Genomic DNA, 11,924 nt, shown 5'->3' with positions numbered 1-11,924 from the left:
GACACAACTTCGACAGCTGCAGAGGAGAACAGATCCTGGAAGTGGTTTTCATGGCCAGTGAAGGTCATTTTCAAAGCTCAATGCTGGATCTATGGGGCCATCTCTTCAATTTATCTGTCCCAGATGTCTCAACACATCAATATGTCTCAAAAGACACACATAGAGTTACTGTATTCAGGTGGGCTATGACGTGATGTGTAGAGAGATTTGCTTGACTTTCGAGACTAACATGAAAAGAGTCATAAAAACGAGCAAATTATTTACTCAAGGATGTTCTCAGGAAAGAGCCAAAGAGATTGGTCATGGAGAGGAAGGAAACATATGAAGGGCACGTCCTGGGTTGTGTAAAAGAGTATAAGCAAACTTCCTCACAACATGAAGGCACCTGCCACTGTCAGATTTGTACACTTGAGAACAGTCAGTAAATTACAGTCTTTTTTCTGATTTCTACAAATTATCCACCTTGGAAAATACTTCAGAATAAAAAAAATGATAAAAAGACGATTACATCTTAGTGAAGGAAAGAGAAGTCTGTTTATGGTTGTGCAGAGGTTTGTTCCTGGCACTGTGGTTGGTTGTCTTTTTATACCATAAGCTTTCCAAACAATCATAGCTGTTAGCATAGGTGCTTTTCTTGTCAAAGGTTATAGATGAAGAAAGACTCACAAAAGCTGTCTTCAAATCTGGGCTGAGAGAACATATTTACAATATGAGCGCATATGAGCAAACAGTTTACATCGTGAATTTTCTAAATCGCTACATTTCCTACATTTCCAATCATTCTCTGGTGCAGCGCAAGAAAAGGTTTGCAATTTTTCACATACGTTGGGATTGATAAAAAATTAACTTATACAGACACGATACAAAAAAGTTGTATACATTGTATTCCCTTAATGTGCATTTTTAGTTTGTAATTTTATTATTTACATTTTCTTTATTGAAATCGAAACAATGTAATCACTCCCCATATAGCACAGGTACTTTCGTAAGATATCTGCTAAAGATGTGGAAAACATCTGCTGTTTAATAACATCGGATAAACGTCTTAGAAAGAGCGGTTTTACATCCATTCTAATCATAAACATCCTACAGACGTCTTCTCGATGTCTATATGACATCTGAGAGTAGATGTCTCATAGATGTATTGCAGATGAGCACCTAATACAAAATATGTGGTGCAGATGTAAATGCATTAATCAAATAAACGTCTCTCTATGTATGCTATCAGGGTCGTCATGCTGGTTTCTGAACTCGTAAAAACAAAACGTCTAGGAGGACTTAAAGACAGAATCAATAAACAACAGAAACAGATTGAGAATAACACAAAGTGAAGTATGGAATAGTTACAGCTACAGACTACACAAATACATTCCAGCTGCCCAGCTACAGGCTGAGCGATTGGGTCATTTTGTGCTAATGTTACATGTTGTGCTGTTACTGCCAAGGGCTTTAAAACTACAAAATAAAAGCTTGCTTAAACATATGAAAGGACTCAACAGAAATAAAAAGTAAATAAAAGTTTTTTGTTGTCTGTAGCCCTTGAAGCCTTAGCGATTAAGCTACAAGCAAGCAATTTTTCGTCCAAATAGTCAAACTGTCTTTTTCCTTATTAAAAGTCTGCTGTTTCACCTCATTCAAGAGGTTCGTAGTGTGGATTTTGCCTCCTAACTCTCGCTTTACGATTTTCTGCCTCTTGCTTCCACTTCAGCGTACGGAGTTTTTGTTGTCTGCGTTTTTCGCGGTACCAGAGCTGTTCGCAGTACTCGTCTGCCGTTAACCCGCTGACCCCCATCAAATGAAGTTCTTTGAAGCTTCGCGGCAAGGCAGCATGATTCCCGTCGGGTTTCGAGTCGGAGGGTCGGGGGGTTTGCGATCTTGACATGTGGTTCTGGGGAATGACGTGCAGCTCGTAGCGAGCTAACGTGCGGGAGAACGAATGTTCGTAGGCCACGCACATGTACAGCCCAGCGTTGACAGATGATAAACTCCGGAGGAGGAGCCCACGTTGCATGTGGATTAGGTTTTGCTCACCAGCCACCAACTAAGAGACAGAGAGGAGTTTGCGTTAGATGTTAGCAGGCTAACTGGTGGAGATGCCCCGATACAAAATTTCTCCATAGCCGATTATTCAGCGTGATATCTGCCAATACCGATTCCGAAGGATAAATGTAATGACTATTAATATGGAAACTCAAACTGGTGATTTTCTTGTCCTCCTTTTGACTGACAGGATATATCGGCCCTGATCGCTTTTATTGTCCAATACCGATTAATGGCCGATATATCGGTGCATCTCTACAAACTGGTATACTTAATTCTGATTCGTCAAGGCTGACTGTATATTATAAATTTATGATCGCCCTAAAAAGTTTATAAAAAGGGATGCAAACGCACCTCTTTGCTGAATTGACTGTGGGTTGGCTGCATTATCCACTTCATCGACGCCTGCGTTGATCTTGGGATACATTCCAGGAAGGTTGAGTTTCCCTCCACACCATAAATGGTTTTCAGCTCGGCCTGATCTGAACATGTAAAAGAAACACAGCATTATTAGGAACAGCATCTTACAAAAATCGAATGAATTTTAGATTAAAAATGGAAACAAAACGGGTGGAGTAAAAAACGAATAGACATCTGTGGGAAAAGCAAAGGCTACAAATTTAAGATTCAAAGTTACAAACATTCAGTCACATGGTGAATGCAAAATTTCCAAATTTCATAGAGTCTGAACAAAGTTGTAGAGTATAGGTCTATTAGTGTTATATATTTATACACTAGAGGGAGTAGTCTGCTATTTATTTCAGTGTTGGTAATCATCAGAGCATAGGGAAAAGTTTAGAAAGGTGAAGGGCAAGTCATTTGTTACCATCTCTCATGTCCTGACACTGGCTCCAGGGGTCTCCGTACCTCACATCCTGTCTCCGGGCGCGCCTGCGGACCAAGAGAGGATGTTACCCATGTGTAGGACCCACCCTCAGATTTATTATTTGACAGCTTTGCTCCGTGTTGTACTGGAATATTCAGGGTTAACGTGATAGTTCACCCAGAATGAAAATCTTGTCATCCTTTACTCACCCTCTCGCCATTTCAAACCTGTATGACTGTATTAAAGATGTTGATAACCGAACACTGGTGGTACCCATTCACTTGCATTGGTTTTGTGTTCATACAATAGAAGTGAACGGATACCTTCGCTGTTCGGTTACCATCACTCTTCACATATCTTCTGTGTTCTGCAAGTCATAAACCTCTTGATTTAAATTATGATCTTGATCTTGAGTAAATTATGACAGAAGCTTCATTTTTGGGTGAATAATCATTTTAAATACAGTTTACTCTCCATCAACAAAACTGCTTTCCAAGCAAATGTGGCTCAGCAGGTTTCAGCAACAAATAAATTGTAATTCAACAAATGATGACAGAACACTTAGCTTACAGTTTATCTATTGTCTGTAAATATTAAAACGCAACAGTTGGAAAATGAGATCATTTCTAATAGACAGTACCGCTTTTGTCATTTTTCGAAATGTCTGGGCAGCACAAGATAGGATTTCACAGACCCCTTGCTTTTTAATAACAGGATTTTAAAAACATCAAAACAGCTTCCAAGGTCTTTTCTAGACTTTCATACATCAGAAGTGTAAATTAGTTTTTTATTAAATAAAAGATGAAAAAAATATACGTATTATTAACAAATTCAGACAACATGAGAATAAAATATGCATATAATGTGTGTTATATGCAATAGAAAAGAGATTGTACCTCTTGTTGCTGGGGAAGTAGTTGGTGCACGAGGAGCCGTCCCAAGCGCAGTATGGATCTCGAGCTAGACAGCAGTCTACACACGCTTTACCGTACAGATCACACCTCTGAACGGGCAGCTGGACGACACCTTCATCGCTGCTCACAAACAACACTTGCTGCAGGAAATAATAAGAAAACATGACATGTAAATGAGATATGAACAGTCCAACATTAAAGGGATAGTTCGGCCAGAAATGTAAATGACGTCCTCATTTGTCGGTGACCAAACAACAGCGGTGTCCATTGACTTCCATTGGCTTTCTGTCCATACAACAGAAGTGAATGGGTACCGCTGTTTTTTTTTCGGTTAGCAACATTCTTGAAAATATCTTTTGTGTTCTGCAGAAGAAAGAAAGTCATACAGGTTTGAAATGACATGAGGATGAGTAAATGATGACAGCATTTTCATTTTGGATGAACTGTTCCTTTAAGAAGCAAATGTTTAGTGAAGTGGATCCTTAATAGTGTTAAAAAATATCAGGGTATACACTTCTTTTCTTAAACGCTTGCCCCATTCCTTCAATTTCTCAGATGGAAAGTCTCCTGCTTGGCCACCCACCCTACAGGTCCACTTACTCTTTTTGTGGACAGCTCCATGTTCACAACTGGGGTTTGAGACTACAGAAAGAGAAAGACAGGAAAACACGTGTCAACGCATAAAATGAATCGTCTCCTGAACAAAGAGGAAAAAGATACGCATTGTTGGTTCTGAATGAGGTCAGATCATCATAACAGACCCTTGAGGACGTTTTAAAGCGTTCTGCTTCACTGGTTCATTTCTTCTCTATAATACTGACAGCAAATGGGCCTTGACTCCTAAAACCACCCGCTTTCTCCAAATTGCTGTGGGACGCCAGTGGACGGTGTCTGCTATCATATGTCACCTGGTGGCTCAAGAGCCCATACAGAAATCTAAAATATATGGCCATATACTATGTATATACTAAAAATACTAACAGAAGTAGTACAGTCACAGAAATACTGTTTATGTGACATATACACATAGTTAATTAATTAATTTAGTATTTTTTTATTGTATACTGTATATATACACAAAAATGTGATATTGTTATATATGCAAAATCCATACTTTACATTTTTTGAAAGTGAGGGCTAAATTTACAAAATATCACTATTTCCTTTAGTATCATCAAAAGAGACAGTATGTTCCTCAATGTTTGAAGTTTCAAATAAATGATCTTCTCTTTCCATTGAAAATAACTTGTGTCCCATACGTGCGATCGTGTGATACGTGTCCCATCACTGGGTTTGGTCTCTCTAGCACCTTTGGAAATCTGACAGTATCTGTTTTTCCTCTTTAGCAGTTATTTCTGTTTGGGAAGTGCTTGACATGGAAACAACAGTCAATAAGAGCACGGGGTAAAAGGTCACGAGAGGGTCCTGTAGATTGGTATGACAAACCAGCAGAGGAGGAAGAAGGAGACAGAGATAATATTCAACTACCTTGAAAACATTGAGCTCCTCTAAAACGATTTCTTCAGTCACCCAGTTGTCTTTAGGTATGGAGACCACCTTTAGCACCTTACCATCATCTGAAAACACAGAAGTCTTAGTATGATTCCACAATACAGGATGAAACCTGTGGAAATAGTTTTTGTAGTTTCCAACATAAAACTCTGTCGGCCATTTGTTGGACAAACAGGCAGCCGCATGCCAAACCAGCCAGACTCCTCAAACAAACTTGCAATTGCAATTCCATTCACCACTAGTTGTGGCAAACACATCCCATAATGCACAGTGTCTTAGTTACCATGGCTAGTGAGCCCTCCGCTTTTGGATTCCTCCCAGCATGCCATGTGGCTTTATCCAGCTGTTACATTGTTTTACTACTTGACACAGTACAAACACAAGCATGCTCTCTGTGCACAAAGGTTATTTGCCCTAAATGATTCACTTAGAAGTGGCACTATGGCAGAACTCAACACATCTACGGAAGGGCAAATGTTGGACAGGAAAGGAAACGTTGGCTCTCTGGAATGTCAGGATGATCCCAGGCAACAGGACCAGTGACCAGCGTGGGAACAGAGGTCGCGTTTAATACAGTTTACTCATTCCACAATAACAACATATCCTTAAGTCCACCTAGCAATACAAAACCAAACATTGAAGCTCAAATGTGTTAGCAATTGCAAAACAATTGTCAGAGCATTGCTCTGAACAGTCTTTAAACATTTACAAAGAAAAATAAACAAAACGAGAAAATATATTCAATAAAAAATTATATTTTTATGAGGTATCTTATGATTTGTTTTTTTCACGACATTGACAAATAGTTTAGTTCGTTTAGCATAAGCCATAACAAAAATAATGTGGTTAGGTCCCATGTTTATTTTCTTGAGCCCATAGATCTCCAACGTACCTGTGCCCAGGTGCAAGACATCATATTGTCCATCCTCTGCATCCACCCTGTCTACCACCAGTTTCTTCAGCCTGTATGGTGTGTTGATCCGAGTAAAGACAGGCCGTCTGTGGATGGGTACCACCGGCTCCCACATAAGCTGATGAGACCTCATGAAGCTCATAACATCATCTGGGAAATCACGGGTGGACTTGTGCAAAGGGTCATAGGTCTCGCTGGGACACTGAAAGGTAAGGCAGAAGAATGAAACGCATTCGATCTGAGTCACACAGAATTTGTTTTTATACCGCAACCATCCCAAAGTAAAATAGTCCAAATCAGTTGTACAGATGTGGGTTTTGCCACTGCATAAGCATCATAATTCATTTGTTCTTCCTATTGGGCAATTCAGTAGTAAAAAATAAGGCACTTCAAGTCTTTTAAAGTGAAAGTTTGGTTTCTTGAGAGGTTCTGGTATTGTTTTATTGTATACAGTATGTACCATTACGAAACAAAATATATGGCTATGTATTATACTAGAGAATATAATGCAATATGGAGAGATAATTGACAAAAACAGATTTTTTTAAGTGTTTTTTATTATGTTTTCATTTTGTTTGACTGTGTTAGTCAACTGCAGTTTAATTGATATCAGGCTACTTGGAAAGCACAATGAAAAACATGACTTTTGAAAGAAACAAACAATGAGTGTTCTTATTAATATATTAAATAATACATTGTTTTTATCAAAGTGCTTATATTTTTCAAAATATGAAAAGCTGAAATTCCTTATATAAATAATAATAAAGACATTAACATTGTTAGATTTAATTGTATGTATTGAACCAGTAAAAATGTTATTCACTTTCAGAAATGTGTTGATGCTTTTATTTCCAAGAATAAGCGTGTAACCTGTATGTTGGGAATATTTATTTTGATATAATTTATATAATAAATAAATTACAAAGTTTAGGCCTTATAGAACACATCATTTAAAACGTATTTGCCTAATGCATTTTTCTATAAGATGTTGCAGCCCAACTCAATCTTTAAAATGTTTTAATTTCAGGTAATCTGTTCCTTTATTTACAAAGAAAATCTATTTCTATTAGTTTCTATTTCTTTTTAATGTGATTTTATTGTGTCATCTAAGCTCTTTCTGCCCACAATGTCTCCAAATTCTATAAGTTCAAAGCTTTTATCTGTCCTTTAGGACAACTCTGTGGTTGTGACCTCGGAGGCTAATGGAGCAAACCTCACAGACCTGATGATTGACCTGCTTCACTGAAGAACTCAGCACTAAAAGCCCGCACTTTAGCCACTTCACCCTGACGCGTGACCCCATGAGCGACTGACGACAGTTTTACAGCCCCCTTGAGACAGTGCAGCTAGTTTCAATGGCTTCAATGCAGTGACACCACATGTGCAAATCAGAACCAAGAACCCAAGAGAGAAGGATTGCTCGAGGGTCCGGAGATCACCTGCGGATGTCATCCCCTCCCCCAAGTTCAGCCTAATATCGTATAGCAGAAAAAGTAAAAAATGTATTGTAAACTCACCGTCCCTGGCCGTGGATAAGGGATTTTCCCCTTGTACTCCATCCAGCGATAATCGGGCCCCTCCTTGTGTGCGAAAGGCCCGTTGAAGGCGGCTCTGATGGAGGCCATGGAGTAGACGCACACAGCCGAGCCTCTAAACACAGAACTGTTGAAGACAGAGACGCATGGAAACATGTTATAGTCTGATAGCGGGTTAGCATAAAAGAGTCTCTCCCGCTCGGTGACCTTTGAACCTTCTGAATGGCCTCAAGCTATCCATTCCTTGAGAGGGAGAACCAAGACGGATCGTTCTAGATGGATCGGGTGGGGAGGAGAGCAGACTGTTGATATTAGGGGCGTTTGATAGCGTTGGATAAACTAAGATAATCCGATTTTGGTTGTCGGAACAAACAAAGAGGTCTGACAAACTGAAAGGGTCGAATGAGTGTGACTGATGGGCAAATTTGGATGGAGACAATGATAAAGCAGGAATTATGAGGTAAACAGTCATGACATTGACAGGGAATGTGGTTAGAACGGGATTGTGGGTAATGTTCCTACCTGGAAGTGGAAAAGACACCATAGATGACTGGATTTTGTGGATCTTTGGTCTCCAGAATGAAAATGTCCTCTAAAGTAAAAGAAGTATAGGAAAAAAGGATGATACAGTAGGACTTAATGACATCATCGGAAAAAATAAGTTGTTTCAAGGGCAACATTGTACAGACTAAAGTTTATTTAGTGATTTTATGTAGATTATTGAAGAAGGACGTGGTTTGTGATTGGAGTGTGTGAACGTACGCAGTTCATCAAAGTGTGTGTCCATGCCTCCCGGTCCTGGTACTGAACACACCAGTCTGGTTTTTAGGAAGGTGCTCCAGCGATTTATTAAACTTCTCTTCCCTCCGATGTCATTCTGATAAACACAACAAGAACACGCAAGAAATTACCGTAGATGACATCACGGTATCTTCATCCAACTAAAATACTGTGTAAGGAAAACCTCTATAAATCATATCAGAACCTTGAAAATCGAACCCACAACCTTTGCAATGCAAACACAATATTACAAACACTATTAAAGAATTATTCAAATAATTTAGACATTAAAAGAAAATATGTAAAAATGTATATTGTTGTAAATAATCTTACACCGTAAAAAGAACTGTACAAAAACTGTATTTTCAGTAAAACTACGTAAAATGACAGTTGTGTAGTTTAGTTTCCAAGTCTCCCAAACAAACGCTTCATTCATTCTTCATTAGATACATGATGTTTCTGGATGACACAGCGGCTTACACATCCATTTATAAGCGCAAACAAAAGACGCTTTGTTTCAGGACACAAGATGAAAGCTCTTTCGGATATATTTTCATGTTTTAATTGGCTCATTACGAGACGTGACTCGGCGCTCACCTTGCAGACGCGGGCCACTCGGCTGTAGACGCGCTTGTCAAGTTGGTTGGACTCCACAGCGGTCTCTTTAAAAAAGAAGTAGACCTTGTCATCGTCTAAGCTGTGCGTGTCAGGGATGGAATATGATCCAACAAACTCCGGCTCTGTGAAAGAAAATTGCATTAAAGGGAAGGTCTGATGGAATTAGTTGCATAGCTGTTTTAGCAACCCTTAAGTCACAATGCTCAAAGTTCACAGAAAAGGTAGATGTTTTCTTTTTACAGGAATCACTTTTTAAAAACTACAATGAACCACGACAAACTGGACCCCAAAATTTATATTAAACCTGGCGCCTAGAACATGGATAGGGTAATGAGGAGGACATCTGATAACACATTTTTAAAAAAGTAGACCAATCATAAAAGACTGGCTCAGCTTGACCAATCAGAGCATTTCAGAAGGAGGGACTTCATAGGACCAGGAACTCAACAGCGTGTTTTTTGAGAATCGAGATGACTGTGTAAAACACAGAAATAACAAAAGCACAGTGGAGTTGGGGGGCACCAAGATGGGTCCAGGGGCCACAGTTTTTGTAGCATTTATGAAATTCATCATAAATTCTGTGCAATTAAACAACAGAAAAATAAGTCCACCAACAAAAAGAATTGATGTTCCAGCATTGTATAATTGTATATGTTTTTCGTTTATTTAAGTTTAGGATTATACGTTTTTATTTGGGGGCCACAAAGCGATGCACCAGGGAGCCTTACAAAGAATATGATTGAGAACCACTGGTTTAGCACATCATAAACATCATAAAGACTTTGAAAATAGACAAAATAGGAGCCCTTTAAAGTGCACATAATGCAATTAGACTTCATTGTTCATGTTTGCATACACACATATTAGACAGGATTGTATGAATTTATGGATTGTGGATGTATATCTTGATTTTATGTCAATTATTATAAACAACATTCAATATATTCTGACATTAAATTTACTTAATACAGAAAACTGATGCAAATTTCATAATAAAAAACGACTTTTTGTTCTTTATGAAGTGTATTTATGATGGGATCTTTAGTAATATTGTAATATGTATGTTTCACGCACAATCATTTGTTTATATCTCATATGCAATACATATAAAAACTCTTCTCTCTATACAGTATATTATTTTTGAAACATTTTTACTTCATTCATAAATTAAAACAATTGCAATTAAAAATATCTTATTTTGGTCCTTAAATCTATCAGTGATACATGCAATGTGAAATTTATTGACATGTATGGTATAGTTTGACATAAATTAGATCAACTCTCCAACATTACAAATATTTTGCTGCGTAACAAGGTTTGGGAATGGCGACAAGATGATCCTTAAACAAAAACGACGAACGATAAAATAACAAACTTTTTATTACGTGACCTCACCATTTAGCCAGTGGTCCTGGTAAGCTTCAGTGCGAATATAATGTTGATTGTTGCTATGCACAGATGTGCGAAATATGGCGGCGTTCGTTCCCATGAAGTCCACCGATGTCCCAGCGTACAGATCTCCATCTAAAGCGAGAGTCAAGAGCAAAACATCCAGAATAGCTTAAAATGATTGACGATTTCTAGATCATTTATACTGAATCTACTCCAGAGCTCAAAACTCTGTTGATACAGCAGCATGTGTGAATATAAAATGTCAATAATTTCAGATACACAGGAGATCATTAAATCACAAAAAGGCCTCTTTTTACTGTAATAGCCTTTAATTGAGAAGCATATGGTCTGTGTGAACCTCTGGGATGTATATGCTTTCAAAAAAACGTATAAAATCTAACATTTGCGGCTGGGTTTCATTTCCTGAGCACATTGTAACAGCGCCTGGGTAATTTTTATACATTCAGTAACTGTAACAGTGTAATTTGTGTCCTGTAGACGCTGATAAATATGGGGAACTTTCAAATTGCCTCATTTGAATCTAACAGCTGGTTGTGGGTTTTACCGTTTCATTTAGCAGAGATTTACAGTAAATGGGAGTATGTAGCAAACGGGACGTTTTGTGGGATTTTGATCATTCTTTCTTCCTGTGTGGGGCTGATGGGTAATTTTCAAGGCCGGTACCGGGGAACGATGTGTTTGGGAAGTCTTCTGTAGGGTCAACAACTCACCTGTCAGTCGGGCGGTAAATGATTCCTGCGGGCTGAAGGGACATTTTCCACGCCCGGATTCTACAGCGTGGCTTAGGAGGCGGAACGTGGGTTTCTAGGACACACAGAGACAAGACTGTCACACTTTTTGCACCATTAACCCTCATTGTTAGTTTAGCTTTACAGTCAACAACACTCACGCCAACTCCAAGCCCACCAATTCTGTCATCATTTACTCACCCACGGTTTGTTCCAAACCTGTATGAATTTCTTTGTTCCGCTAAACACAAAGGAAGATATTTGGAAGAATGTCAGTAACCAAACAGATCTCATCCCCCATTTACTGCCATAGTAGGGGAAATAAATACTATGGGAGTCAATGGGAGTCATTCTTTAAAAAATCTTCCTGTTTTTCTGTTTAGTGGAACTAAGACATTTTTACAGGTTTGGAACAATCTGAGGGTGAGTAAATGATGACAGAATTTTTATTTTTGGGTGAACTGTCCCATTTAAGTTATAGTCATGACTGCTTACCTCAAGATTGTGTCCGAGGTCAACATAAGTGCACTGTGGGTGAAAAGCGCCGGTCCCGCATACATACACATGGGTTTTGTTGAAAGGCTGCAGAAGTCTGACGTAATTGGCACAGTCTGTCTGTGAGATGCATGCGGTGTGTGATTTAAA

The 11,924-nt window shown here is 38.7% G+C and overlaps 1 protein-coding gene across 1 annotated transcript in view; it reads right to left on the bottom strand.

The window, feature by feature from the left end:
• Positions 1-246: 246 nt before the first annotated feature.
• LOC306902738 (semaphorin-3D) overlaps positions 247-11,924 on the bottom strand; it is a 50,541-nt gene continuing 38,863 nt past the window's right edge. Inside the window, exons 5-18 of the mRNA XM_079471563.1 lie at positions 11,775-11,894; positions 11,262-11,355; positions 10,534-10,662; positions 9,118-9,260; positions 8,503-8,617; positions 8,263-8,332; positions 7,723-7,867; positions 6,185-6,407; positions 5,269-5,357; positions 4,381-4,422; positions 3,763-3,920; positions 2,867-2,931; positions 2,395-2,522; positions 247-2,041 (exon numbers count right to left, since the gene is read on the bottom strand). Of these exons, the coding sequence (XP_079327689.1) occupies positions 1,631-2,041; positions 2,395-2,522; positions 2,867-2,931; positions 3,763-3,920; positions 4,381-4,422; positions 5,269-5,357; positions 6,185-6,407; positions 7,723-7,867; positions 8,263-8,332; positions 8,503-8,617; positions 9,118-9,260; positions 10,534-10,662; positions 11,262-11,355; positions 11,775-11,894 (1,932 nt within the window). The 3' untranslated portion in view covers positions 247-1,630. The remainder of the gene's footprint in view (positions 2,042-2,394; positions 2,523-2,866; positions 2,932-3,762; positions 3,921-4,380; positions 4,423-5,268; positions 5,358-6,184; positions 6,408-7,722; positions 7,868-8,262; positions 8,333-8,502; positions 8,618-9,117; positions 9,261-10,533; positions 10,663-11,261; positions 11,356-11,774; positions 11,895-11,924) is intronic.

This window comes from Barbatula barbatula, assembly GCF_947034865.1.
Source record: "Barbatula barbatula genome assembly, chromosome: 13".
NCBI lineage: Eukaryota > Metazoa > Chordata > Actinopteri > Cypriniformes > Nemacheilidae > Barbatula > Barbatula barbatula.
This window is presented reverse-complemented; position numbering and strand designations above follow the sequence as displayed.